General features: G+C 38.3%; 1 protein-coding gene across 2 annotated transcripts in view; it reads right to left on the minus strand.

The window, feature by feature from the left end:
• PCDH19 (protocadherin 19) overlaps positions 1–26857 on the minus strand; it is a 129688-nt gene that overhangs the window by 19045 nt on the left and 83786 nt on the right. The window contains exon 4 of one of the 2 annotated variants that reach the window (XM_055338880.1): positions 26573–26745. In XM_055338880.1, coding sequence (XP_055194855.1) covers positions 26573–26745 — 173 coding nt within the window. The remainder of the gene's footprint in view (positions 1–26572; positions 26746–26857) is intronic. The other variant, XM_055338879.1, reaches the window with a different exon arrangement.

Below are 26857 nucleotides of genomic sequence, written 5' to 3' on the forward strand. Positions count from 1 at the left end.
CATCCCAATGTTTATAGCAGCAATGTCCACAAGAGCCAAACTGTGGAAGGAGCCTCGGTATCCATCGAAAAATGAATGGATAAAGAAGATGTGGTCTATGTATACGATGGAATATTACTCAGCCATTAGAAATGATGAACACCCACCATTTGCTTCGATGTGGAGAGAACTGGAGGGTATTATGCTGAGTGAAGTAAGTCAACCGGAGAAGGACAAACATATGGTTTCATTCATACAGGGAATATAAAAAATAGTGAAAGGGATTTTAGGGGAAAGGAGAGAAAATGAATGGGAAATATTAGAGAGGGTGACAGAACATGAGAGACTCCTAACTCTGTGAAATGAACAAGGGGTAGTGGAAGGGGAGGTGGGTGGAGGGCTGGACTGGGTGACGGGCACTGAGGGGGGCACTTGACGGGATGAGCACTGGGTGTTATACTATATGTTGGCAAATCGAACTTTAATAAAAATATACAAAAGCAAAAAATAATTTAAAAATAATAAAAAGACTAAAAAATAAAATAAAATAAGTTGCTTAGAAGATAGTTTTTCAATAGTCAGTTGTATTACGTGTGAATATAACCAATTAGGTTATCCCTAAATGCAATAGCATCCCACTACATTTAAAAGGTAATGTTCTATTTTCTTCCTGGCATCCACACTCAGTGGAAAGCCATCTGCCTTAGTTTTACTTAACACTGACCTTCCCCAATCAGAAAGTCCATACCTTGGAGCTCAGGAATATGCATGCCCATATGCCTCTTTAGAGGAACAGAATAATTACGAGACAGATCTCAGGCTCTATGAGATGGATGATCTGTAATATTTGTATTTGTTATGGAGAAATCACAACTCCTTCCACGATAATAGTGCTAATATATTAAAAGTATTTAGCATTACTGAGCTAGTCATTATGTAAACAAATCTCAGTAACAAAGCTGAGTTCAGATATCAGAACAAATTGGTCTTCTCTGGACATGGTATTTCTCTGCTCTTGCTTCCAGTGATCATAGAAAGAATCAAATGAAATATAGATGCAGCTATAACTTTGATATTTTATTTTTATTGTCATATTTAATATTTGGGGCTTTCTTATTTTTTTAAAAGATTTTATTTATTTATTCTTGAGAGAGAGAGAGAGAGGCAGAGACACAGGCAGAGGGAGAAGCAGGCTCCATGCTGGGAGCCTGACCTGGGACTCGAACCGGTCTCCAGGATCACGCCCTGGGCCAAAGGTGGCGCTAAACTGCTGAGCCACTCGGGCTGCCTAGGGCTTTCTTATTTTTGTCCAATGCCTTCCCTTGGTTTGTTTCCTAGCACCACAACTGGAGCATCTTTGAGGATATGGCTTTAGTTTTTCCTAGCCCTTACGTAGTTCTCATCCCCTACTGATAAGAAGCAGTGAGACAATATAATTAATGGCAGACGCCCCATTTTCACTTCTGACTCTAGAAGCTGAGCAAGCCAACCTCACAGGGTGTGGATGGAGTGGGTGGAAGAATTTCTGGCTCCAGCCCAGCCATGATGGGCCTCTCCCAAACTGCAATCCTCTGTTAGGCAATTCCTAAGTTCTTCAATCATGTTTACACAGCTGGAATCGTACAGACCTTGAAAACATGCGAAGCACAGATTGGGTAAGACTGCTCCCTGCTTCATTCTGGATTTAATCCTGTTGATAAATGAATAAGCGAATACATTACATTCTCAGTGTTGGGGTAACAGCTACTGGGAAAGAAAGAGAAAGCTCCCTTCCTGAGTAGAGTGTTCATTACCATGATTACAGCAGCCCACGGGGTGAAGCTTTCTGTCTGCTAGTAAGCAAGCAACAGCCAATAAAAGCTCAGCCCAGAAGGAAAAGCAGTAGTAACAGGGAGCCCAACCACCCACCTCAGAAAACAATTCATTATACAACTAGATGGAAAAGCTACTTATAATGAAAAGATTGGCACTACCTCAGTGAGGCAGGGTTTCTGGCCATTCTGGCCCTTGATAGCATGGGTGAGTCTTCTCTCCCCTTCATAGAACCCCCACCCCATGAGTCTGCCATGTTCCTGTTCACCAACACCATGGAGAGACCTCCCCACAGCTTCATCAGCTCCAAAAGTAGGGGGAAATAGAGTGTAAGCATGACCCTAGGCATCTGGCAACCATTCCCACTGAGGACTCAAAGTCATAGGGACTGGTGAAGAAAATTTTTAACACTGCTAATTTGGGGGGTACAGAAAAGCAAAAGCAAAACTTTCTGCTGCAGCAATGGATCCAAAGGCAAGCTTCTCTCAAGAAAAAATGACATATACATAAGTCACCTCTACTGGAGCAATTCAAGACCTAATCTGCTCCTTGTCAAAGGGAAACTTACTACCCTACAGCACATCTGAATCCAGCTCTTCTCAGTGAAGTGCACATTTGGAAAGGGCACCATCTCTCTTCCAGAGGCAGGGTAGCATAGGGTCTGAGACTATGGGATCTGGAGCAGCACTGCCTGGTTCAAGTCCCAGTTCCACCACTTAAGACCCCTATTGTATTGAAGTTACTTAGTTATTCTCTGCAGCTTGGGGGTTTTTTTCCCATCTATAAGATAGGAATAATATCACTGGCCTTCTGGGTTTGATGGGATGGTTTAAAGTGGAAATGTATGTAGGCCAAGCTAAAGAATGCCCAGCACAAAGAAAGAACTCACCACATGTTAAGTATTGTTATTTATCAGGAAACTCTGACTCTTTGGGAGAGACGGCATCCAAGCTGGCCTTATCCTTAGACCATGTAGCCAATGATGGTGAGATATCAAGGATGAGATGCTGGGAGAGACTCCATGTTAAAGACATCACCCTCATCAGTGCTGCCTTGGTGACCCAAATGCCACCCTCATCAGGGCTGCGTTGGTGGCCCATTTGCCACCATTAATTTTTCTTTGTATTATCATCCATTAAATCGTGAAGAGGATTAAGAGGCACAGACTTTCACTTATAAAATAAATGATGGAGATGAAAATACAGTATAGTAATATGGTCAAAATATTATAATAAAATCATGTGGTGACAGATGGTAACTACACTCACTATTGTGAGCATAGCATCATGTATAGAATTGTCAATTCACTATGTGGTACACCCGGAACTAATGTAATATTGTATGTCAACTAAACTTAAATTAAAAAAAAGATATTAAATGCTATTTGCAAAGGGAAAGTTCAACAGGTCCCTTCAAATAATTAGGACCTTGGGGAAATGGAACATGGAACAGATAAGTTTATATGTGGGAAGCAGAAGACAAGCAAAGAAAGTCTGAGAAAGCAGGGCCCTTAGCAGAAAGGTTAATGGTGACAGAAACTAAGAAAACCCAAGGGGAGCATTGGATGCCTATAATGGATCTCAAATGGAGAAGATGCAGGCAAATAGATATGGTCACACCATTGACACAATTTCAACAAGGGTTCACCCTTGAATACTCCTTCTGAGAATGTGAGCAGTGCTCTTTCTCTCTGTGCTTTTTTTCTCTCCCAGGTACAGAGCTAATTCTGACTCTCTGCTGCAACAGATCTCATCACTTGAGAAAAATAACCACACACAGAGAATGTATTCAAATTTAAAATCTAGACCTAAGAAGGAAATATTGACAAGATACCTAATATGCTGAGTATGAAGAATTCAATTGAATGAGGCACTTGAGGTGAGGAAGCTAAACCAGCCTTCACCAAACACATCTGGAACCACATGGCTAAACCAACAATCCAGAAGGCTTTTGGTTGATTAACAGGGAGCATAATGCGAGAAGAGAGTTGGAGTAGAGTACGGAAACTAACTTGATATTTAGATGTAAGGGCAACATCCCAACAATTAACCATCAAAGTGAGTAAACACAAAATTAAAGGCCAGAGGGGCAAATAAAGCCAAAGCATCTAGGGAAAAACATCAATCACTTTTTGAAACACAGGTACATAAAAGCAAAATGAAAAGACCAAAGGGCAACAGGGCTTCTTAGGAATTGTAGTGAAAAATCTGTGAAGTGGACAAACAGGGGCCATTTAATTCAGAGACAAAGTACATTTAGGATCTTCTTATCCTCTATTTCTCTATCAAAACCACATCATGGACATTAGGTTAGATTCTCCTCATAGATGATGTAGCACCTCAAAAGGCTGAAGAATGGAATCACAGGAGATAATGAGGCAAATGAAACTTTGAAAGACTGCTAAATATCTTTTCTTTAGAATTAAACCCCCAAAAGATTGAAGGGCACCAAAGGCTATGGGAGCAACTCTAGCCATGATATTTGGGAGTTCTAGTACCAGGAGATGGGATAGTAGTCCTGAACTAATGACCAACTAAGAAATCAAAGGAAAGAGCTAATGATTCCATCTTGGGAAAGGCAGGAGGCAGCTGCCAAAGAAACAGGGAAGAAACAGCTGTGTTCTTCACTTAGGGGAAAGACCTAATTAAGTTGAAAATTGCAAACTATTCAGAAATGAATGATTCAGTAAGGGAGAAGGAAGATGAGAACATGAAGCAGGCGTAAAAGGAAAGGAGGACCATTTCCACAAAAACACACACATTTAAAAGCAGAGTTAAGCTAAACACATGCAAACAAAAGTCAAAGAGGAAAAAGAAATTCAGAATGTTTAACACAAGCTAGCTTCACCAGTGTTTCATACTGACTTCCCTCACTACAATGGAATGATTTTTACAACCCCATGACTAAGACTTCCCATCCTCCCTTGGTCTTTAGAAATACAGAGGAAAATCCAGCCAAAATCCCTTCCAGTTCCCCAATAATCTTTTCAGACTAAATGAAAAATAAAGAGTCCTAAACTATCAACAATAATTAGCCCCTATATATAAAAATCATCCCAGTCCAAACTCTCTTCATTTGCAGGTGAGAAATCTGGGGCCCAAAGAGAGAAAGTAAGTTGCTCGAGATCACAAATGGAGTTAGTAACAGATCCAGGACTTGAATCCAGATGCCGGAATCAGGGCTTTCCCCCCTATACCACAAGAATCCCAATAAAAAGGGGAAAATAAGAATTTTTCAATAGCCATTGGCAAGTAAAGAGTGATCACAGGGGGTTTTAACAATATGGAAGATATTTTTTAGATCATCTTTGAGAAATGGCCATCACCAAAATGCTCATACCACACCACAATCTAGAATGACTGGTCCATCTGACAAAACATATAGCATTTATCTTAGTGAAAACATTCGATACAAAACAGCCCAGATTAGAGGAAATGATGAGTGGAACAGAAGCTAAAGACTTGAATTTCATCAAGTATTTTTTGAAATAAAAAGTTTTAAACCCTAACACAAACAAGAAACCAGCAAGGTTAGAGGAAATGAAACTTTAAGAACACTCAAGCTGTGATTCAATTGAAGTGTTGTGGTCAACAGAATTGCCAGTGACACAGATAACACAGCAGGCCCACTCAAAGAGTAAAATGTAAGAAACAAAGTGAAAGGCCAGTATCCATACAGATGCCACCACTGTGGATACACCTGGGTATTATAAAAAATGCTTCCTCCAATAAAAAATATACCAAAAAAAAAAAGAAAAAATAGAACAATGCCCTGGAGTAACATTAACAAAGCTGGTAAACACAAACTCTCTTTCATCTTGCCCTGTCTTAAGAATAAGTCATTTCATCTCTGGCATTTGTAAAATGGGGTAGATGAGAACTGCCCCGAGGATCAAACATTGGTGGATGGCATTTGTTGTTCAGTAGTGAACTGATCAAGATTTGTTCACTGAAAGTCTTCTCTACTCATACTAGTGTGCTATGAGCTATGTGGGAAGAGGGAAAAAAGTGATAAAGAAAACTGTACCAAATGAAAAAAAGCCATAAAAACTTTCCATAAGGGAATGATGAACTACTACAACCAAAAAAAATTTTCTTACTTAATGTCATTGAAAATATCTCCAAGATATATCAAGGGGAAAAGTGTGTGGAGAGAGGGGGAGGGAGAAGAAAAGATGGAAGAAAAGTCTGTAGTAAAGTTAGCAGTTTACAACTGACCCCAAAGAAGAAAGAACTCAAGATTTGGCTTAGAGTGTTAGACTTTAAGAAGAACAGGCAAAACTGTAACATGTTAGCCAAGGAGGAGGAGAAGTCTTAAATTTTATTTATGGAAAATAGAGATAATTAACAACTAGAAATAGCCACTTTGCTTAGGAAAAAAGGAATGAACAGATCATCTAAGTCCATTTTACCCTTTGACTTATTTGGCTCCTAATACTAGGGTGAAACGCCCCTCCCATGGAAGAACTTCACTGGTCCTTAGTTTTTAACTGTATTTTTTTTTCTAAAATAGACTTCACTTTGATTTTTACCCCATGTTTCATGACATTGCCATTGAGCAGCTTTCAAGAAAGGAATGCCAATGGACAGCCCAGGTGGCTCAGTGGTTTAGCACTGCCTTCAGCCCAGGACGTGATCCTGGAGACCCGGGATCGAGTCCCACATTGGGCTCCCTGCATGGAGCCTGCTTCTCCCTCTGCCTGTGTCTCTGCCTCTCTCTCTATCTCTGTGTCTCTCATGAATAAATAAAATCTTCTTTTTAAAAAAAAAGAGAAAGGAATGCCAAAGGGATGAAATTAGGATGAAAGAGCAATTACCCCTCAAAGCAAGCACACCATACCATCTGTTAACTTGAGTATGGCACTCATTACAGATCCACTGGCAAATGGCTGTGTGCTCAGGAATCTAAAAAAATTGTGCCCAGAACCAAAAATGTAGGATAAAAGAGCTTAGAAGTTGAAGGCTCCTAACAATTATCAATCCCCTCCTTTTACATTAAAAATAGGTAAAAAGTAAATTAATGTGATATAAACTGTGTATATAGGTGTGGAAGAGGTGCCAAGTAGAAGAGAAATCAGGGCAAAGTGTTAGTCAAGAAAGATTTCTTTCTTCTAGGACTTCAATTTTGTCCAAGATTTTAACATACAAAAAAGATATGGACAAGTGAAGAAGGAAAATAAGCCAAATGAAGAATGACTTCATCAGCCTCACCTTATCACTATCATTCTTTGACTGTCTACTATAGAATCAACACTTTTCTAAGTGCCTTGTATGTATGATCTCATTTAATCCTTAAAGCCACTCTATAACGTAAGTACTACCAGACTCCTCCATTCTACAGATGAGAAACCCAAAACTAGACAGGACAAGTCACTTGTATACAGTCACACAGCTATTAATTTGCAGAATATGATGAGAAATGAAAGGCCCAGACTCTCAGGTCAGTGCTCTCTTTCTGCTAAACTAGATTGTGCTGAAAGTAAAGTGCTCAGGTCAACAGGCCAGGGAGGAGAATGACACAGAAGAAAAAAAGAAACTAGCTATCCGATTCACATATATATTGTACTAACAAAAGGTATTATACAAATAGAAATATCATTTTGGTTATTAGTCTTAGCAACATTATTGCGACACTGCTCATCAGCCCATCTATAAATACATGAATTGAGATTTTGAGAGGTTAGTGACTTATCTGGGGCTCTGTGATGAATAAATAATAGAGTGAAAACTATAATTCTCAGTTTCCTCTGGGAAATATGGCATTATTTTAAGGCTGTAATTATCTTTTTAGCATTTTGCATATAGCACATAGATTTGGATTTTTAGGAATACAAAAATTATGCAGTCTTAGTTACATTGATCATGGAATGTTATGTTCAAGCTATGAAAGTTTTTCAAAATTTTGTTCAAAAACACAGTGCTTGTCCCTATAAATTCTTTTTTAATATCCCTAATTCCCACACAGTTCTCTGTGTATTTGTGCCCCCTTTCTTCTTCCTCTCCCTCACTTTCTCCGTCCCTCTCTCTTTTTCTCTATCTGTCCCTACCTCCTTTCCCTCACCCTCTTTCTTCTCCCCCTCTCCACCTCCATTTGTTGCCAAACACAAACATGTCATAAGGTCTTTTACAAGCCAAAACATTTTATGCTACAACACCACACCCTGCCAGCTAAATTCAACACACTACAACCAGAGAAGATGAGCCATGTAACTTACCTTAATATAAGACAATCAGCTCTAAACAAGTCAGTAGTGAAAAAAATCATTTATCAACTGTATATTTGAGTGCTTCTCTCCTGGCATTTATATAGAAAGGATCTTATAAGATACTTTGGTTGAGACTTTTCTATCATTAACAAATTCATTCTTTCCACTACAAAAAAAGGGCAGAAATCCAAAGACACATAAATTCCCATCATTACTTAGATGACACTGTCACTATGGACCTGCTGTGAGCTCATTCATATGACAAGGAGATAAGACCTTTCAGGTAAAAGCTGTGCATTTTTCAGTCCACCTGCAGAAAAAAAAAGAAAGAATAGAAAGGATCCTTTGCAAGGTAACTTTTATAAAGGAACACTAGAAATGAAAAATATATCTCTTTATTTATTTCTTAATGAAAGTCTTGGCATGAGGTAGGAACCAAAAAAATGAATCAAAATGTTATCTGCCACCCATTAGCCATTTAAGAGCAGTGAAGCAAGAAAGGGAGAGGAGGAAAGAAGGACTGAGACTCTGGGGGTTGGAGCATGCACATTTTTACACAGAGAGAGCAAAGCAGAGTCAATGCCACCAGAAAAGAATTATAGCTTTGCTTGCCTCACCACAGGTGCTCAAGAGTATGTGCATTGTATAATGTACATTAACACAAACCTCTCTTCCAAGTTTCATAAAAACCTTTGGTGGATATCCTATAATTCCTCAAACCAGAATCTGGGCTAATTCAGAAAAGTGAAGGCGGCTTTTCAGCATCCAGACATTTGACAGTGACTAAATCAAGTAACAGTTACCCAATGTTCCTTTAGACATTGATGGCTCTGGGAAAACTCAGAAGGTTGTCACCCTTAGCACCTCTTTTCTGTGCTTCCCCCCTCTGAGACTCTTAATGTTCAATATTCTAGAAACCATCTCCCCATATAGGCTAAATTCTAAATTTAGAAACAATCTAATAGTCATTTAACAACTTAGTGTAAATTTGAATAAATTCATTCCCTCTTCCCAAGGGTTGTTTGAGGTTTGAACCGTTAATGTAAAATGAAATGCCTGGCCCTCTGTTAAACGGATCATAGACAGCAGCAAATAGGTAAGAGGTTTTGGATGGTGGTGTCCCTGAAATCATGCAAAGAGGGTATTTTACTAACTGAATCTCTATAGTACAGCACTTTCTATTTTTTGAGCACTTACTATGCACCAGGAAGTATACTAAGTACCCTACCTGGATCATCTCACAACCACCCTGATAAGTAACTTATTTTTTATCCCCATTTTGCAGATGAGAATATTGAGGATTCAAGAAAAAAATAAGTGATTTGACTAAGGTCAATAGCTATTAAGTGCCAAAGATATGAGTGGACCTTAGATTTGTCTTATTCCAAAATCTCTACTCCTAGTCACCATGATTCTATGCTTGCCTTTGGATTTACAGGCAGACAAGTGATGTCAATCTTGAGAATAGAATAAAGTAGAAGCAGTTGCACTGACTCAATATGACTTGCTCATATTATTTAGAGCCTGAATTGATGGTAGATCATCTATCCAGAAGATTCTAATGACAATTAGAATTCTCAGTACATATAAAGATTAGCTAGTACCTATTAAGGGAAGTCTGGATTATGCCCCTCCTGTCCCTGTCAACCTGAGTTTTAACTGTAGATATTTGGATCTTTCTTCTCTCATAACTCCTCATTTTAATTTCCTCTTCTTTGTCAATCAGTTAAGATTCTGACTTTGAGTCTAAGCTTAAATGGCTGTCATTCCTCTGTTAACTTTTTGGAATTCTATGCTTGTCTCCCTCTCAGGGTTGCTGTAAGGGATAAATAATATATTACAACATGAACTCCCTAACACAATTATTTTGGAGATGTTTCAGCACTTTAAACATACTATGTTGATGACAGTGAAAACTTAAGATATCAAAGGGGCTCTAAGTAATGCTGCAAGTAGAGTATTAGTTCTGTGCCTACATTTCTGGTATTGATATTTTAATCTCTAAAAGATCCAAGATGATTAATATTAAGCTTCTGGAAGAAATACCCTTCTCTAAATCAAATAAAATAATGTCTAACATCACAAATCTCACTTATTTAATAAACAGCCAATTCCTCATCCAGAGACTCTGTCCCCAAAGGTCATATAAGTCATTTATTTTAGGTAATTTTTATTTAAGAGAAATGAGGCACTTAAAGGTGCTGGAGATGGATAAACAAAAGCAGAAGATGAAGACATGGGTCCAACATACTTTGAACACTTATGTCACAACGCCCTTTGCTCAGTGATGCACTTTACATCTGGGTGTGAAAACTACCAACGATGGAATGAGATAGGACACTACAGCAGCAAGAAATGTTTGCCCCTTCATCTTTGCCATGCAAATGTAATAGCTTCAATGTTAAGTAGGCCCATTTGATAAGCTATCATTTTGAACTACACAGCTCTTATACAGCATAGAATACTTCCCTTCATCCAACAGTACAATGCTCATTCCTTGGATCATCATCTTGCAGAAAGGAAGCAAAAAACATTCCTAACCCCTAAAGGCATTAAGTCCAAAGCAAAAGGCAGACAGGCAGTCAGACAGGCAAGGCTACAAGCTGGGAATGGGTACCTTCAGACTGTCAACACACAATGCTGATAGAAACATCCGCCACCCACTTCAGTACCACTGGAACCTGGAGAGCATAATAACTTATACCAACTACAGAAGCAACTTTTTCTGGCTTTTAAATTACTGGACATTATAGATTAAACACAAACTTTTCTTGAATGACAAGTCAGTCATTTTCCTTCATGAGGAGAGACACCATACTAATGGAAGCCTTTTTTTATTTTTATTTTTTAATTTATGATAGTCACACAGAGAGAGAGAGAGAGAGAAAGAGAGAGAGGCAGAGACACAGGCAGAGGGAGAAGCAGGCTCCATGCACCAGGAGCCCGACGTGAGATTCGATCCCGGGTCCCCAGGATCGCGCCCTGGGCCAAAGGCAGGCGCTAAACCGCTGCGCCACCCAGGGATCCCCTAATGGAAGCCTTAAAGTGGACTGTGTCTCTTAGAAAACTGTATTTTAAACCAAAGATCCAAAGCAGATACTTTTAGGGGTCTCTAATTAGAGTCACAAAGGAAACACCAAAAGGTTAATAAGAGATGGTTAGTTTGGAATGGTGATTTCCTGGTGCCAGCTCCAGCACCTCAATGTGTTTGCAGACTCATTAGTTGCATAGATTATCAGCTGAATTCAGGAAGTGCTCACTTGCTATGTCAGCAGAAGGCTAGTGTGACTCAATATACCTACCCTACAGCTAACAAGGGCCCTCTTATAGTCAAAGGAGGAAGGTTATCTTTGCCTTCAACCTTAGTTGATATCAATTATAAATCTTAAAGTGTTCGGTGAGCTCTGAGAGCCTAATAACACCTTCTAAGTTGACAGTTGGTACAAAGGTCTTGCGCCAGGTCTTAACAATCCACGTTGTGCATAGACAATGGTATTTATGAATGCTCATTTTGCCATTCAGCAAAACCATCCAGTGTAGGGAAACTCAGACTTAATAGGTTACTCACAGATAATCATTCAACTTCTAAAACGTGCAGTTTGATGGTCAGTGAGTCAAGCAAAAGAATTCACACTTAGGTCTTTACTCTGGACTTTGCCATTGATTTGCATTTTGACGTTAATGAAGTCTTTAAACCCTCAGTGCATCCATTTTTCTTCCAGAAAGAAATGGAACAGATATTTATATGAAGCATGTATCTAGAATAAAATGGCTCCTTGAATTAAAAGGACAAAATTCTCAGATTTTGGGAAGATGGTGGGGTAGGAAGACCCTGAGCTCGCTCCATTTTCAAAGAGATATCATCCACATCCAAGTTGATAAACTGGACAGCAATCTGAAGACTGGCAGAAGAACAAACTCTATGACTAAATATTGAGAAGAAGCTACATCTAGAAGGTTAGTAAGGACAGAAAGGCAGAGGGAGACCACCCACTGGAGGTAAAAGCTGTGTGCTCAGAGAGAGCCTAAAAACCAGCCCTTCCACCACAGAGTTCACAAAGAGAAGACTAATCCCCATAGAGTTTGGCTCTAAAACCAGAAGGGCTGAAAACATGAACTTGTAAAACCAGTGGGGCTTCTAACCTGGAGCTTTAGAGGTCAGCAAACTCAACACTGGGGTAGAGCCCAGAGAACCAGTGATAGCCAGTCACTGCCCTTAAAGATACAGCAGCCTGTACAGAGGGGCAACACAAAAACCAGTTTATAAGACACCGGGGCAAATGAGAGACAGATCTGTTCGTGCTGACTTCTGAATACCTTGGGGGACTTTGAAAACAAGGGAGCTAGAAGGAGTCTTTTTCCTCCCCATCCCATAACATAAGCACAGGGACACATGCCGGAGGTAGGGCTGCACAGACACTTGCTACCTAACCACCTAGCAGTGCACCACATGCACAAGTTCTCCTGAAGATTTGTACACCCCAAGCCTGCTGGCCTCAGCCCTGGGCTCAGGGCAAATTTTGTTAAAGCTGAACATGCCCCCTACCAGCTGCCTGGTGCACAGCTGCCACCAAGTGCCATGCACATCCGCAGTGCCACACTTGGCTGTGCACCCAAGACACCTTTGTGTGTATCACCCAGTCACATATCCCCAGAAGCTGCCTCATGCCATTCCCAGCTGGGTATCTATAGATACTGTCTTGCACTATGCCAAGCCACACATCCTAGGCCTTTTTTGCACATCGGGCATAGCCACCACACCCACCCCAGCCATCACACCAAGCCAAACCACACTGTGCTCAGCAGCATGCCCCCAGCCAGCATTGCACACTGCACCTAGCCTCATGCCCCTGGCTTCCCTGACACCTAGCTCTCAGGCACTACAGCACTTCAGAGGACCTGGCATTGGACTACAAGCCCAGCACACATTTTGCTGACACCACTACCCCGCTCCCAACTTCTCCAGCAGGCAGGTCCCACCAGAGCTGGACTACTTGGGTCCTACTAAAACCACAGAGAGCAAGCTCGCACCACAAAAGGCAGAGAGTCAGTGCAGATGACTACATGGAAACGAAAAGTGACTCAGGCACAATAGCATAGCATAATCAACACACATAAGATACTCTCCTGAAGTATAAGGCTCTGGGGAACAAGGGACACTGCACTCCAGGCACTCCAGGACCTCTTCTTCATAAAGTCACTACTTTCTTTTTTTTTTAAGTCACTACTTTCAAGAGCAGAAGACCCAGCTGACTTTCTTAATACAGAGAAATAGAGAGAGGCAGAGAAAATGAGAAGACAGAGAAATTTATCCCAAATGAAAGAAGAGGACAAGCCCACAGCCAGAGATCTAAGTGAAACAAATGTAAGTAACATGCATGATAGAGAATTTAAAGCAATGACAATAAGGATACTCACTGGACTTCAGAAAAGAGTGGAAGACATGAATAAGACCCTTAACACAGCGATAAGGAATAACATAGTAGAGATAAAGGGTACAATAAATGAAAGGAGAAACACACTTGATGGAATGACCAGCAGGATAGAAGAAGCAGAGGAATGAATTAGTGACCTAGAAGACAGAGCCATGGAAAGTAATCAAGCTGAACAAAAGAGAGAAAAAAGAATTATGCAAAACAAGAATACTATTAGGGAACTCAGTGACTCCATCAAACATAACAATGTTCATATTATAGAAGTCCCAGAAGAAGAAGAGAGAGAAAGGGGGACAGAAAATTAATATGAAAAAAATAATAGCTGAAAACATCCTTAATCTAGGGAAGGAAACAGATATCCAGATCCAGGAGGCACACAGTACCACCATCAAATTCAATAAAAGAAGACTGACACCAAGTCATAATGTAAATAAATTTGCAAAATACAGTGATAAAGAAAAAATTCTAACAGCATCAAAATTTAAAAAAAAGTCATTAACTTACAAGGGAAAACCCATAAAGCCAGTAGGAGATTTTTCAATAGAAACTTTGTAAGACAGAAGGAAGTGGCATAATATATTCCAAGTGCTGAATGGGAAAAAATCTGCAGCCAAGAATACTTCACCCAACAAGGCTATCATTCAGAATAGAAGGAGATAAACAGTTTAGAGTTAGATAGAGATAAACAGTTTCCCAGACAAACAAAAACTAAAGGAATTCATGACCACTAAACCAGATCTGCAGGAAACATTAAAAAGGAACATGTGAAGTGGAAAGGAAAGACCAAAAGTGACAGTATACAGATAGGAAGCACATAGTGAAAATGAATAATCCTGTAAAAAAAATTGTCAAATAAGTCACAAATAAAGGATATAAAATATGGTAACATGCACCTAAAATTTAAGGAGGAAAGGGGAAAAGAATGGGTTCAAACTTAAATGACCATCAGCTTAATAAAGACTGCTATATGAGAAGAGGTTATGAACAAACCTTATGGTAACCATATATCAAAAACCAATAATAAGTATTCAAAAAATAAAGAGAAAGAAATCCAAATATATAACTAAAAAAGTCAGCAAAACATGAAAGAAGAAAGAGGAAAGAATCAGAGAAAATCTTTAGAAACAACCACAAAACAAGTAATAAAACAGCAATAAAATAGCAATAAATACATATCTATCAATGATTATTTTGAATGTAAATGGACTAACTGCTTCAATCAAAAGACAATGGAATCTTATTCACCCATAAAAAAAGAATGAAATCTCGCCATTTGCAGGAACATAGATGGAGCTAGAGAGTATTATGCTAAGCAAAAGAAGTCAGTCAGAGAAAGATACCATGCCACTTCATTCATATGTGGAATTTAAGAAAAAAAACAAATGAGCATGAGGGGGAAAAGAAAGGCAAACCAAGAAACAGACTCTTAACTATGGAGAATGAACTAATGGTTACTGGAGGGGAGGGGAGCAAGGGGATGGGTTAAATTGGTGATGAGAATTAAATAGGGCATTTGTTGTGATGTGTACTGGGTATTGTATGTAAGTGATGAACCAGTAAATTCTACATGTGAAATTAATATTACATTCTATGTTAACTAACTGGAATTTAAATAAAAATTTGGAGAAAGAGGGATCCCTGGGTGGCGCAGCGGTTTGGCGCCTGCCTTTGGCCCAGGGCGCGATCCTGGAGACCCAGGATGGAATCCCACGTCAGGCTCCCGGTGCATGGAGCCTGCTTCTCCATCTGCCTGTGTCTCTGCCTCTCTCTCTCTCTCTGTCTCTCTGTGACTAAAAAAAAAAATTTGGAGAAAGAAAAAAGACACAGAGTGTCAGAATGAATAAAAAAAATCAAGACCCTCTATATGTTGCTTATAAGGAACCCATTTTAGATCTAAAGACACTTGCAGATTAAAAGTAATGGGATGGAGGAATATTTAACATGCAAATGCATGTGAAAAGAAAGCTGGAAAAGCAATACGTGTAACTGACAAAATAGACTTGAAACAAAGACTGTAATAAGAGAAAAGAAGAACACTACATAATAACAAAGGGAACGATCCAACAAGTAGATCTAACAATTGTAAATAGTTATGCACCCAACATAGGAGCACCCAAATACATAAAACAGTTAATAACAAACATAAAAGAACTAATTAATAATAACACAATAATACTAGGGCACTTTAACACCCCACTAAATTCAGTGGACAAATTATCTAAACAGAACATCAACAAGAAAACAACGGCTTTGAATGATACACTGGAACACATGGATTTAACATATATATTCAAAACATGCCAGCCTAAAACAGCAGAATACACATTCTTTTCAGTGCACATGGAACATTATCTTGAATAGATCACATATTAGCCCACAAAAAAACCCTCAATACATTCAAAAAGTCAAAATCATACCATGCATACTTCCTGACCACAATGCTATGACACACGTCAACACAAGAAAAAAATATGTAAATACCACAAATACATGGAGGTTAAACAACATGCTATTAAACAATTACCGGGTCAAGCAGGAAATAAAAAAATAAATTTAAAAACTCGTGGAACAAATGAAAACACAACAGCCCAAAACCTCTGGGATGCAGCAAAAGCAGCTCTAAGGGGGGAAATTTATGTCAATACAGGCTTACCTCAAGAAGCAAGAAAAATTTCAAATAAACAACCTAACCTTGCACCTAAAGAAGCTAGAAAAAGAACAATAAATAAAACCTAAAACAAGCAGAAGGAAAGAAACAATAAGGATTAGAGCAGAAATAAGTGATATAGAATCTAAAAAAACATGGGGCACTTGGGTGGCTCAGTTGGGTAAGCATCCAACTCTTGTTTACAGCTCAGATCAGAATCTTATGGTCATGATATCGAGCCCTGCATTGGGCTCTGTGCTCAGTGGGGAGTCTGCTTGAGATGGTCTCTGTCTCCCTTTCTCTCTGTTCCTCCCTCCCCAACCCTCTCAAAAATAAATAAATATTTTTTTAAAATTAAAAAAAAACAATAAAACAGATCAGCAAAACCAGGAGATGGATCTTTGAAAACATAAATAAAATTTATAAACCTCTATCCAGAAAAAAACAGACTCAAATAAATAAAATCACAAATGAGAAGGAAGAAATAACAATGAACACCACAGAACTACAATCATAAGAGAATATTATGAAAAACCAAATGCCAAGAAGTTGGACAACCTAGAAGAAATGGATAAATTCCTAGAAACATAAAAACTACCAAAACTGAAATAGGAGGAAATAAAAAATCATAAAAGACTAATAACCAGCAAAGACACTGAGTCAGTAATAAAAAATCTCCCCACAAACAAAAACCCGATGCCTTCACAGGTGAAATCTACCCAACATTTAAAGAAGAGTTAACACCTATTCTTCTCAAACTATTCCCAAAAAAAGAAAAGGAAGGAAAACTTCCAAATTCATTCTAAAAGGCCAGCATTACCCTGATAACAAAACCAGGTAAAGACACCACTAAAAAAAGAAAACTGCAGGCCAATATCTCTGAAGAACATAGATGCAAAAATCCTCAACAAAATATGAGCAAACCGAATTCAACAATATGTTAACAAAATCCTACACCGTGATCAAATGGTATTTATTCCTGGATTGCAAGGTGGTTCAGTATTTGCAAATCAATCCATGTGATACATCACAACAATAAGAGAAAGGATAAGAACCATAAGATCATTTCAATAGAAGCAGAAGAAACATCTGACAAAGCACATCGATTCATGATAAAAAACCCTCAACAAAATAGATTTAGAGGGAACACACCTCAACATATTTTTTTCACACCTCAACATATTAAAGGCCTTATATTAAAAACCCACAGCTAACATCATCCTTAATGGGAAAAAAACGAGAGCTTTTCCCCTAAGATCAGGAACAAGATAAGGATGTCCACTCATCACTTTTATTCAACATAGTACTAGAAGTCCTAGCCACAGCACTCAGACAACAAACACAACAACAAAAAATAAAAGGCATCCAAATCAGCAACGAAGAAATAAAATTTTCACTATTTACAGATGACACAGATGTGTCTCTCATGAATAAATAAATAAATAAAATCTAAAAAAAAAGAAAACCCAAAAAACCACCAAAAACTGCTAGAACTGATAGACAAAGTCATAGGATACAAAATCAATGTACAGAAATCTATAGCATTTCTACATACAAATAATGAAGCAGCGGAAAGAGAAATTAAGAAAACAATTACACCAAAATAATAAGACACCTAAGAATAAACCTAACCAAAGAGGTTAGTTTTTATACTGACTATAAAAAACTAATGAAACTAATGGAAAAAAAACCTAATGAAAGAAGTTGAAGACAACACAAAGAAATGAAAAGATATTCCATGCTAATGGATTGGAAAAACAAATATTTTTAAAATATCTATACTGCCCAAAGCAATCTACACATTTAATGCAATCCTACCAAAAATATCAACAGCATTTTTCACAGAACTAGAAAAATCCTAAAATTTGTTTGGAACCACAAAAGATCCTGCATAGCCAAAACAATCTTGAGAATGAAAAACAAGGCTGGAGGTGTCACAATTCCATACCTAAAGTTTTATTACTAAGCTGAGAGAATCAAAACAGTATGGTACTTGTGCAAAAACAGACACATAGATCAATAAACCAGGATAGAAAATCTAGAAGATGCTTAACAATAGGAAACAAACTAGGGGTAGCTAGAGGGGAATGGGGAGGGGGGGATGGGATAACTGGGTGATGGGCATTAAGGAGAGCACATGATGTGATGAGCACTGGATGTTATATGCAACTGAATTACTGAACTCTACATCTGAAACTAATGATATGTTGGCTAATTGAATTTAAATTTTAAAAAAAGAATAGAAAATCCAGAAATAATTCCACAATTATATGGTCAATAAATCTTCAACAAAGCAGGAAAGAATACCCAATGGGAAAAAGCCAGTCTCTTCAACAAATGGTGTTGAGAAAACTGGACCACCTTCTTACACCATACACAAAAATAAATTCAAAATGGATTAAAGACATAAATGTGAGGGGAACCTGCATGGTGCAGTTGGTTCAGCCTCAGACACTTGGTTTCCACTCAGGTCTTAAGGTCATGAGATTGAGCCCAAAGTTGGGCTCCATGCTCAGGCAAAGTCTGCTTAAGATCCTCTCTCCCTCTTTGACTGCCCCTCCCCCACTCTCTCACTCTAAAATAAACAAATAAATCTTTTTTTTAAAAGACCTAAATGGGAGACCTGAAACCAGATAAATATTTTTTTTCTGAAAATTTTTATTTATTTATTCATGAGAGACACACACAGAGAGAGAGAGGCAGAGACACAGGCAGAAGGAGAAGCAGGCTCCCTGCAGGGAGTCCCATGTGGTACTCAATCCCAGGACCCCAGGATCATGCCCTGAGCCAAAGGCAGATGCTCAACCAATGAGCCACCCAGGCACCCCAGAAACCATAAAAATCTGAAAAGAGATACTGAAAATACTGCTCCAGGCAGTATTTTTTTTTGACATCAACAATAGGGCAACTTTTTTCTAAATACATCTCCTGATGCAAAGGAAACAAAAGCAAAAATAAACTATTGGGACTCATCAAAATAAAAAGATTCTGTATGGCAAATGAAATAATCAACAAAATTAGAAGGCAACCTACATAATGGGAGAAGATATTTGCAAATGATATAACTAATAAAGGGTTAGTATCCCAAAATATATAAAGAACTTATAAATTCCAACACCCCAAAAACAACTCAGTTAAAAATGGGCAGAAGATATGAACAGACATTTCTCCAAAGAAGACATCCAGATGGACAACAGATACATGAAGAGATGCTCATCATCACTTATCATCAGAGAAGTGCAAATCAAAACTAAAATGCAATATCATCTCATACCTGTCAGGATGGCTAAAATAAAAAACACAAGAAACAACAGGTGTTGGCAAGGATGTGGAGCAAAAGGAACCTTCTTGCACTGTTGGTGGGAATGCAAACTGATGCAGCCATTCTGGAAAAGAATATGGAGGTTCCTCAAAAAGTTAAAAACAAAACTATCATATGATCCAGGAATTGTACTACTAACTGATGCCTTGGTGCAGTTTGACCAGTCTAAATATCTTGGAATCTGTAGTATTCCTCTTATCCAGGAGAAACTATATGAGTTTAAAGGTGAAGAAAGTGGCCTCATACAAATTGGAAAACATATCTTTCCCAGTGGCTTCAAATTTGCAAACTCATAACTGGAAAGCTGCCTTGCTGCAATCAACTAAGGCTACCAAATTTCTCCAGGTGATTACAGCAGTGTTTACAGAGGTATGTATTTAAAATGTCAATGTAATGAGTTATGCTTTTATTTAAGGCAGATAACAGTTACCCTCCTGCATCACCTGGAGTCTAGACCATGAATTAGCAAGAACTTAGGGCTTAGCTAACTGGGATAGAAGAGGATGAATGTGTTCTTAAGTTTCTAACTTATACCAAACTGAAAATCTTTCTGTTAAACTAAATTGTGAACCTAAAGTGTCCCATTTGCCACTAACATGGATATTACTAAGGTTTCAAAGAACTAACTGATGGGGCACCTTGTTGGCTTAGTAAGTTAAATGACCAATTCTTGATTTTGGCTCTGGTCATAATCTCAAGGTCATGGGATCAAGCCTTGCATCAAACCCCACACTGAGTTCTGCATCTGGCTCCACACTCAGTAGGAAGCCTGCTTGAGATTCTCTCCTCTCTCACCCTGTGTCCCTCCCCCCACTCACATGTGTGCTCTCTCTTTCTCAAATAAACAAAAATAATAAAAAACTAAGTTATGATAAAATGATATCATCTATTATTTCAGATTTAACAGCTTGCAAGTTTGTTGTCTGTACTATTACAAAGAATAATGGAGTAGAACTATTATTTCTGATTACCAGGATCCCTCAAAATACAAAATGCCTCTCATGAACGAATTCAGCCACAAGAGCTTGTTTTCTGATAAACTACTTTTGCCATTTCTGTATTCAGTGCCTTTCATATTACCTCTGTCACACACCATCTTGCAAAATCCTCCAATGATGGAGTAGAATTTAGACCGAGTGAATTTCAAGGTTCACCATAAAACCTAAAATCCCACAACACCCTTCTGACTTTGTCACCTGCACACAAATGTCCACCCCTAATGATTTGCTCCAAAACAACTCTAGAGACTGGTATCTCACTGATAATCTCTTTAGACCAAGCTATGGATAACTGCTTTGTATTCTCTCTATGTGGCAGAATAATTGGTTTATAGGACTCCATTCTGCCCAGTTGCAAAAGAATCAGCTTTGTCTGCCCACCTTGAGCTGTAAGTCTCAAAAAAGCAATTTTAATGATGGCTCTAAGCGCCACTCAAACATTTTCCAGTCTGGAGATTATTGATTTTTCCATGTTTGGGGATTTATTGGGGATAAGTCATGGAGGAAAAGAAATGGAAAAGACTTTCTTTCAAAAAGCCACAATTTCAAAGTAGATGTGTGAGATTACCTTTCCTTGGCCCAAAGTAAACAGGCAATCATCCATTTGGTAAAGACGGAGATCAAAGATACCTAGGGCTAAGACATAATTCTGGATGACAAAAAGTATTTATAAAAGAGGAAAACCATCTCACACGTATATTGCCATACAATAAAGAAATAACACATGGTTTTGGTATTCTTAAAATTGCCTTTTAAATTATGGTTGGACTTGGTTCCCCATATTTATTTCATAATCAACTGGTTAAGGGAAAACAAACAGAAAAACAAGTTCATAAATATTTAAATGACAAGTTTAGATTTATGTTTTCCCATCCTGATGGAGTTTTTGGTTCTTAACCATCTTATGAGAGGACAAAAATGTCGTTAAATAGAAAGACCCAAAGTAGATGATGATCTTGACATTTCAATGGACTTTTTTGAGTATGCGAAGCAACCCATATGATCCAGCCCTATAAAACAACTTACTTTGCTTCTCATCTATTATCCCATTGGCAGAGTCCCTATTTATCATGGCCTACAGAACTTGCTTTATCATAAAGCAATTGGAAAACATTCACCTAGCAAATTACCCAAATAGAACATAATTTTATCTAGCCTACTATATTGGGCCTCACTTCCACTATTCCTCCAAAGGGATCCCATTACACCAAAGTGTCCTTTGAAATGTATATTGCTTTCCAGCTCAAATAATTAATTTCTTCACTGATCCTATGCAGTCTATTCCATTCTGGCCTATTTGTGCTACTGGGCCATAAATTCCTAGAGAATATAAGTCTTAATTGTCCAATATGCTTCCTTTGTATAATTTCCATCCTCCAATGCTTTATAAGTACTTAAAAATATAGAAAATTTTAGTGTCTACCAGTCAAGAAAGACCCTGACGTTTATTCTCTTGATGAATTATGAATCCCTTTCCACAGGTAATTATTAATAATAAATTTTAAAATAGACATTGAATATGAGACAACTAAAAGTTCCAAGTGGATGAGGAAAACATTTTTATTTAAAAAAAAAAACAGGGGAGCACATTGTTTCTACTTCAAAGCAGATGAAGAGAACTGCCCTAGAAAAATTCTCTGACCAAAAGGTCCATGCCAAAATAATGCTAGCAAACAACTGCTAACAGCATGCATGTTTCCATTTGTTAAAGACAACTTTTTATTCCAGCAACTGTCTTGCCAATAAAATGTAAATAATGCTTTGAAAGGAGCCAATTATCTGGTGCAGCAATGTAGTTGAAATAAACAAAAGTATCCATCTGTCCCTCTATTCCCACCTGCCCAGCCACTGCTGAGACTGAGAATGAAGAAAAGTTCCTGAACATCAGAAAAAAAGGCAGACTGGGCATTGAGTACCACTGAGTGCCTCTAAACCAGCAAGGTAACTGGGCATGTTAGAGATTAAACCTATCGTTTTATTTTTTTTTATATTTTATTTACTTATGCATGAGAGACATATATAGAGAGAGGCAAAGACACAGGCAGAGGGAGAAGCAGGCTCCATGCACCGGAAGCCCGACGTGGGATTCGATCCCGGGTCTCCAGGATCGCGCCCTGGGCCAAAGGCAGGCGCCAAACCGCTGCGCCACCCAGGGATCCCTAAACCTATCGTTTTATAATGAAGTTAACTAAAAGTAAGCAAGTAGTTCAGCCTCATAGCAGATGGATTTAAAAAGAAAATGTTTATCATTGTGACATTGTTCAAATTAGGACATCAAGGAAGAGTCTTTCATGATATTCTTATTAAAAATATGGTCTTGATTGTAAGTCTCCTTTCATTATTTCTCTTGCTTTGCTGACACAATATTAATAAAGTTTTTAATAGTACCAGGATCTATTCTTATAACAATTTCTAAAATCATAAAGAGTTATGGGTACAGGATAAACAATTCTCCATCACCTTCTTTTCTGGGAAGCCATAACAATAAGAGCTGAAGTACTGGGAGACGCTGAGACATATTAATTTAAGGGCACCAAAATGATAAATGAATTTGTAATTCAATCACCTGGTAACAAGGAAATTCAGCTCAGCCAGTTCATCAACCAAGTGACCTGGTCTTAGGCATGTTGAGAGGGATACCAGGATTGATAATAATCCAGAAAGCAGAGATTCCTGTCCTTCCTTCTTATCTCCACCCTGACCCAGCTCACAAATGTATTAGGGTGGGTAGTCAAAACACAAGTCAAATTCAAGTGGCTAAACCCCTCCCTGGCTTTGCCCTTTGGGCGCAAAAGCCTTCCAGATATTCTCCTTCTTTGGTTGAATATACTGGTTCTGGGTTCCATCCCTAGGAATGTTCTCAAGATGGTTTGCTGAAAATTAAGGGATTTAGGCCTTTACTCTGAAAGTCATGAAGCACCTTTGACACTCAGACCAAGCGTCCTTCTGCTATAACAGTTATAAGAATAAAAATCAAAGAAACGTTCGCAGTGTGAAGAAGCATGGGGTCCAGGTGTCTGGGAAAGTGGGGAGCAAATATAACTTGTACATTTTCCTCAAATGTTGGCAAAAGAATAATAGCTCACTGAACAACCCATTCCTGCTCAAGGAAAAAATTAGCAGATGCATAAAATTATCTTTATTTTGAAAATCCTGACACTGCCTATCAATCATGTGTCCATATATGTGCAAAGAAAAATGCTGTGCTAATATTCAATTCAGAAAACACAGAAGACTACAGACATGAAATCCAAGGTAAGCCAAAACAAAGGTGTAAGATACACTCTATTGGATATATTTGGCCCAACTTTGAATGGTTCTGACAGGACCAGAAGAAATATTGTCAGGATCAGAGTTAGTCTGACAAGGTCTTTATAACCTTTATTTATCTCGAGAGTCATTTACTAAAACCTCAAGAACTGTCCAGCTCTGGAACCACCAGGATTTTAGGGCAGTTGGGTTTGAAATGTCTATTACAATATCAATGAATCAAAGAGACTTGGGTCTGTTTTTTTGTTTTGTTTTATTTTGTTGGTATTTTTTTTTCCTCAAGGAATCCTTGAGACTTTCAGTGCAGGTCTGAGTCCAGAGGAAATTCCATTTTCCCTCATGATCTTTCTAAATTGGTAGTCCCCAGAAGCAACAATACCATATTGCCCTGGAATGAATATATCTAGAACTGTTCTAGTTAGAATGGTTACAAGATCAGGCATACGTGGTAAATTTGCTCCATGATTGTCTTTCAACTATTCTGCTTCAGGATAAAATGAGAAATATTATGTGCATCCATTTTACTATTAGAGATAGTAAAATGCTATAAACTGTTAATTGTTGGGCACCTGGGTGGCACAGTCAGTTAAGCATCTGCCTTTGGCTCAGGCCATGATCCTTGAGTCCTGGGATCCATCCCTACTTTGGGCTCCCTGCTCAGTGGGGAGTCTACTTCTCCCTCTCCTGCTCCCCCTGCTTATGTGCTCTCTCTTGTGCTCTATCTTTAAAAAATGTTAATTGTTGAGATTGTTGCTGTTGTTTGAGGTAGCAATAACTGAAGTGACACAATTTATGTGTTTAGCTTAGAGTTGATTTGGGATATAACAATTAAGTATTATTATGGAAAGCTAAGTATGGGGATATCATAAGGTAGAGCCTGAGAGGTAAGCAAGACCAGAATTCCATCTGTACCTAAAGCTTAATGACTCAACCAAATTGAAAAAAGCAAATTCAAGGGTTGGCTTAAGATTTAGCCACTGCTTGAATGATGGGGAAAAAATTAAGATATATACAAGCAACCTGAATACTGAGAAAAAAATATGAAAGTGTTGCCAAAATGAAACAGCAAAAGGTGTCTGGGTACACGTGTGTGTGTATGTGTGTATGTAATCATCTTTTATGTAGGAAAGTCTTGGAATAATGCCACACATTTGCTTTAGAATACTCTCATTAGTATATAACATATATAAAATACATGTATATGTATAATACATTGTATATATATATAATGTATAATGTATTATATATATACACATATAATACATCCCATTTGGAAGAGTCCCTCAGAAAAATTAAGCATACTCCACCAATACTGTTTTCCTAGAAAAATGTGACAAAAATTTAAACAGAGTTATTCTATCCAGGTATAAAGTGAGAATCAATTATGACCTTTTCCTTTTCTGGATTCACTTCATTTTTAAAAGTGTCTAACTAAAACCCTTTCTGATATAGTGAAAAATCACTTTTTTGAGATACAAGACTAGTAAATGATAATACTCGTCTGTATCCTATGACACACTATTAATCTTCTGAGAATTAAACAGTCTCTGTTTCAGTTATATAAATGTTTAGTTTTTCATCTTTAGTCTTAGAAAGGTTGCCCAGAAAGTATATTATCTCTGCGGATGTCACCACTTGCCAATTAGGGAAAACAGCAGTGCACAATCAGTTGTGACCTCTATATATTACAGACATTGACACTTGGGTCTGCTGGGGAGGGGATGGATTAGACAATTTAACAGAATCTACAGTGACAAACTTTTTTCTATGAAAAACATTTCCTTTTTTGAATTGTGTAATATTCTCCTTTGGATTCATTTATAAGACCAAAACAAAAAGCATTTAATGATGTTTACAGTGAAATGAAACAGCTGAAGACCAGCACATAATCACCATATTTTGTTTTCTCATCTTTAAGTCTTTTAGCAGTAGGGCTTCCAGCTGAGCTTGCGTCTAGCTTCTCTCAAGACATAGCCAAGCATTCTGAAGCTTCACTGAGCCTAAACACCAAGCTGAATTCATAGTTCTTAATTGAAAAAGACAGGCTGTTTTCCTAGCATGTTTGCATCCGTAAAACATTGAAAATGACATTTGTGCCCAAGTCCATTCGAATATTCTGCCTTTGCTGAACTCTGCTAATGTTTTTATACCCTGGTTTATGCCCACCACAGCTTTAAATAGCTCCTCTTGCTAAAGCATGTGTGGCTGCATTCACAAAAATAGACTCTTTTTCATACATGAGAATGCTATTCCTGAGATTTGCTTTGAGATGTTTTTCATATGCACAGAATATTACTTTGATGAGCCATGTTTTCTTACACTAGTCTCTCCTATGATGAATGGCATGCATGTGTGTGGTAGCTAGAGGGAGTTGGCATACCCACCCCATAAACAAAATGGGAAGTTTGGTACTTTCTCTCTTCAGTAAAGGGTATACAATCTGTGGTCAGAGAACAGAGTCTCTCTCTGGGTAATGTTAACCAGCCTGATATAGAAATAAAATCCACCCCTTTGGTCTCATTAGTGCTATGTTCTGTGCAACTCAACTGATCAGTTAAATTTCATGTACTAAAGTAAAATGAGGCATTTATTCCTGGTGAGAAAGTATCTGCTCATTTTCTATGTGCTCAGTGCAGTTATTATTAAAGAGAATGTACACAATATGAATAAGTAGTTAGCTTTTAAACTGCCTGCAACCTTATACAAACCTAGGAGATCCACTCAGGGAGGATGAAGAAGAACCTGGTCAAGTGTCAGAACATCTCAAAACTCTGTAGATGCTATTCAGGCATAAGCACAGTACACACCTTTATGACACTTACTACAGTAAAGTAGTACAATGTACCTACAAATATTTGGATTTTTTGGGATCATAGCTGCAACTTACATCCAATCAGCCCTTACCATGGTCAGGCATCTGAGATCCCATGGAGGTCACACTGGTGTTCAGCACATCATTGACAGCAGTATCACAATACAGGCTCCGCTGGACATCATGCTCACTGTCAGTCTGGTCACTCTCTTCATGACCACTATCCTTCAGGCTGTTGCCCTCTAAGTCCTTGAAGGTAGAGCTGCTGGGTTGAAGAAAGAATGATAATTTACAACTGTGATAATCTGATCTTTAAAGTCTTTCAGAGCCAGGATGATATCAGCTCTGTGGTGAGGCCAACAGTGACTGGACTGTCA

Source organism: Nyctereutes procyonoides, unplaced genomic scaffold (assembly GCF_905146905.1).
Source record: "Nyctereutes procyonoides isolate TBG_1078 unplaced genomic scaffold, NYPRO_anot_genome, whole genome shotgun sequence".
NCBI classification, from domain to species: Eukaryota; Metazoa; Chordata; class Mammalia; order Carnivora; family Canidae; genus Nyctereutes; species Nyctereutes procyonoides.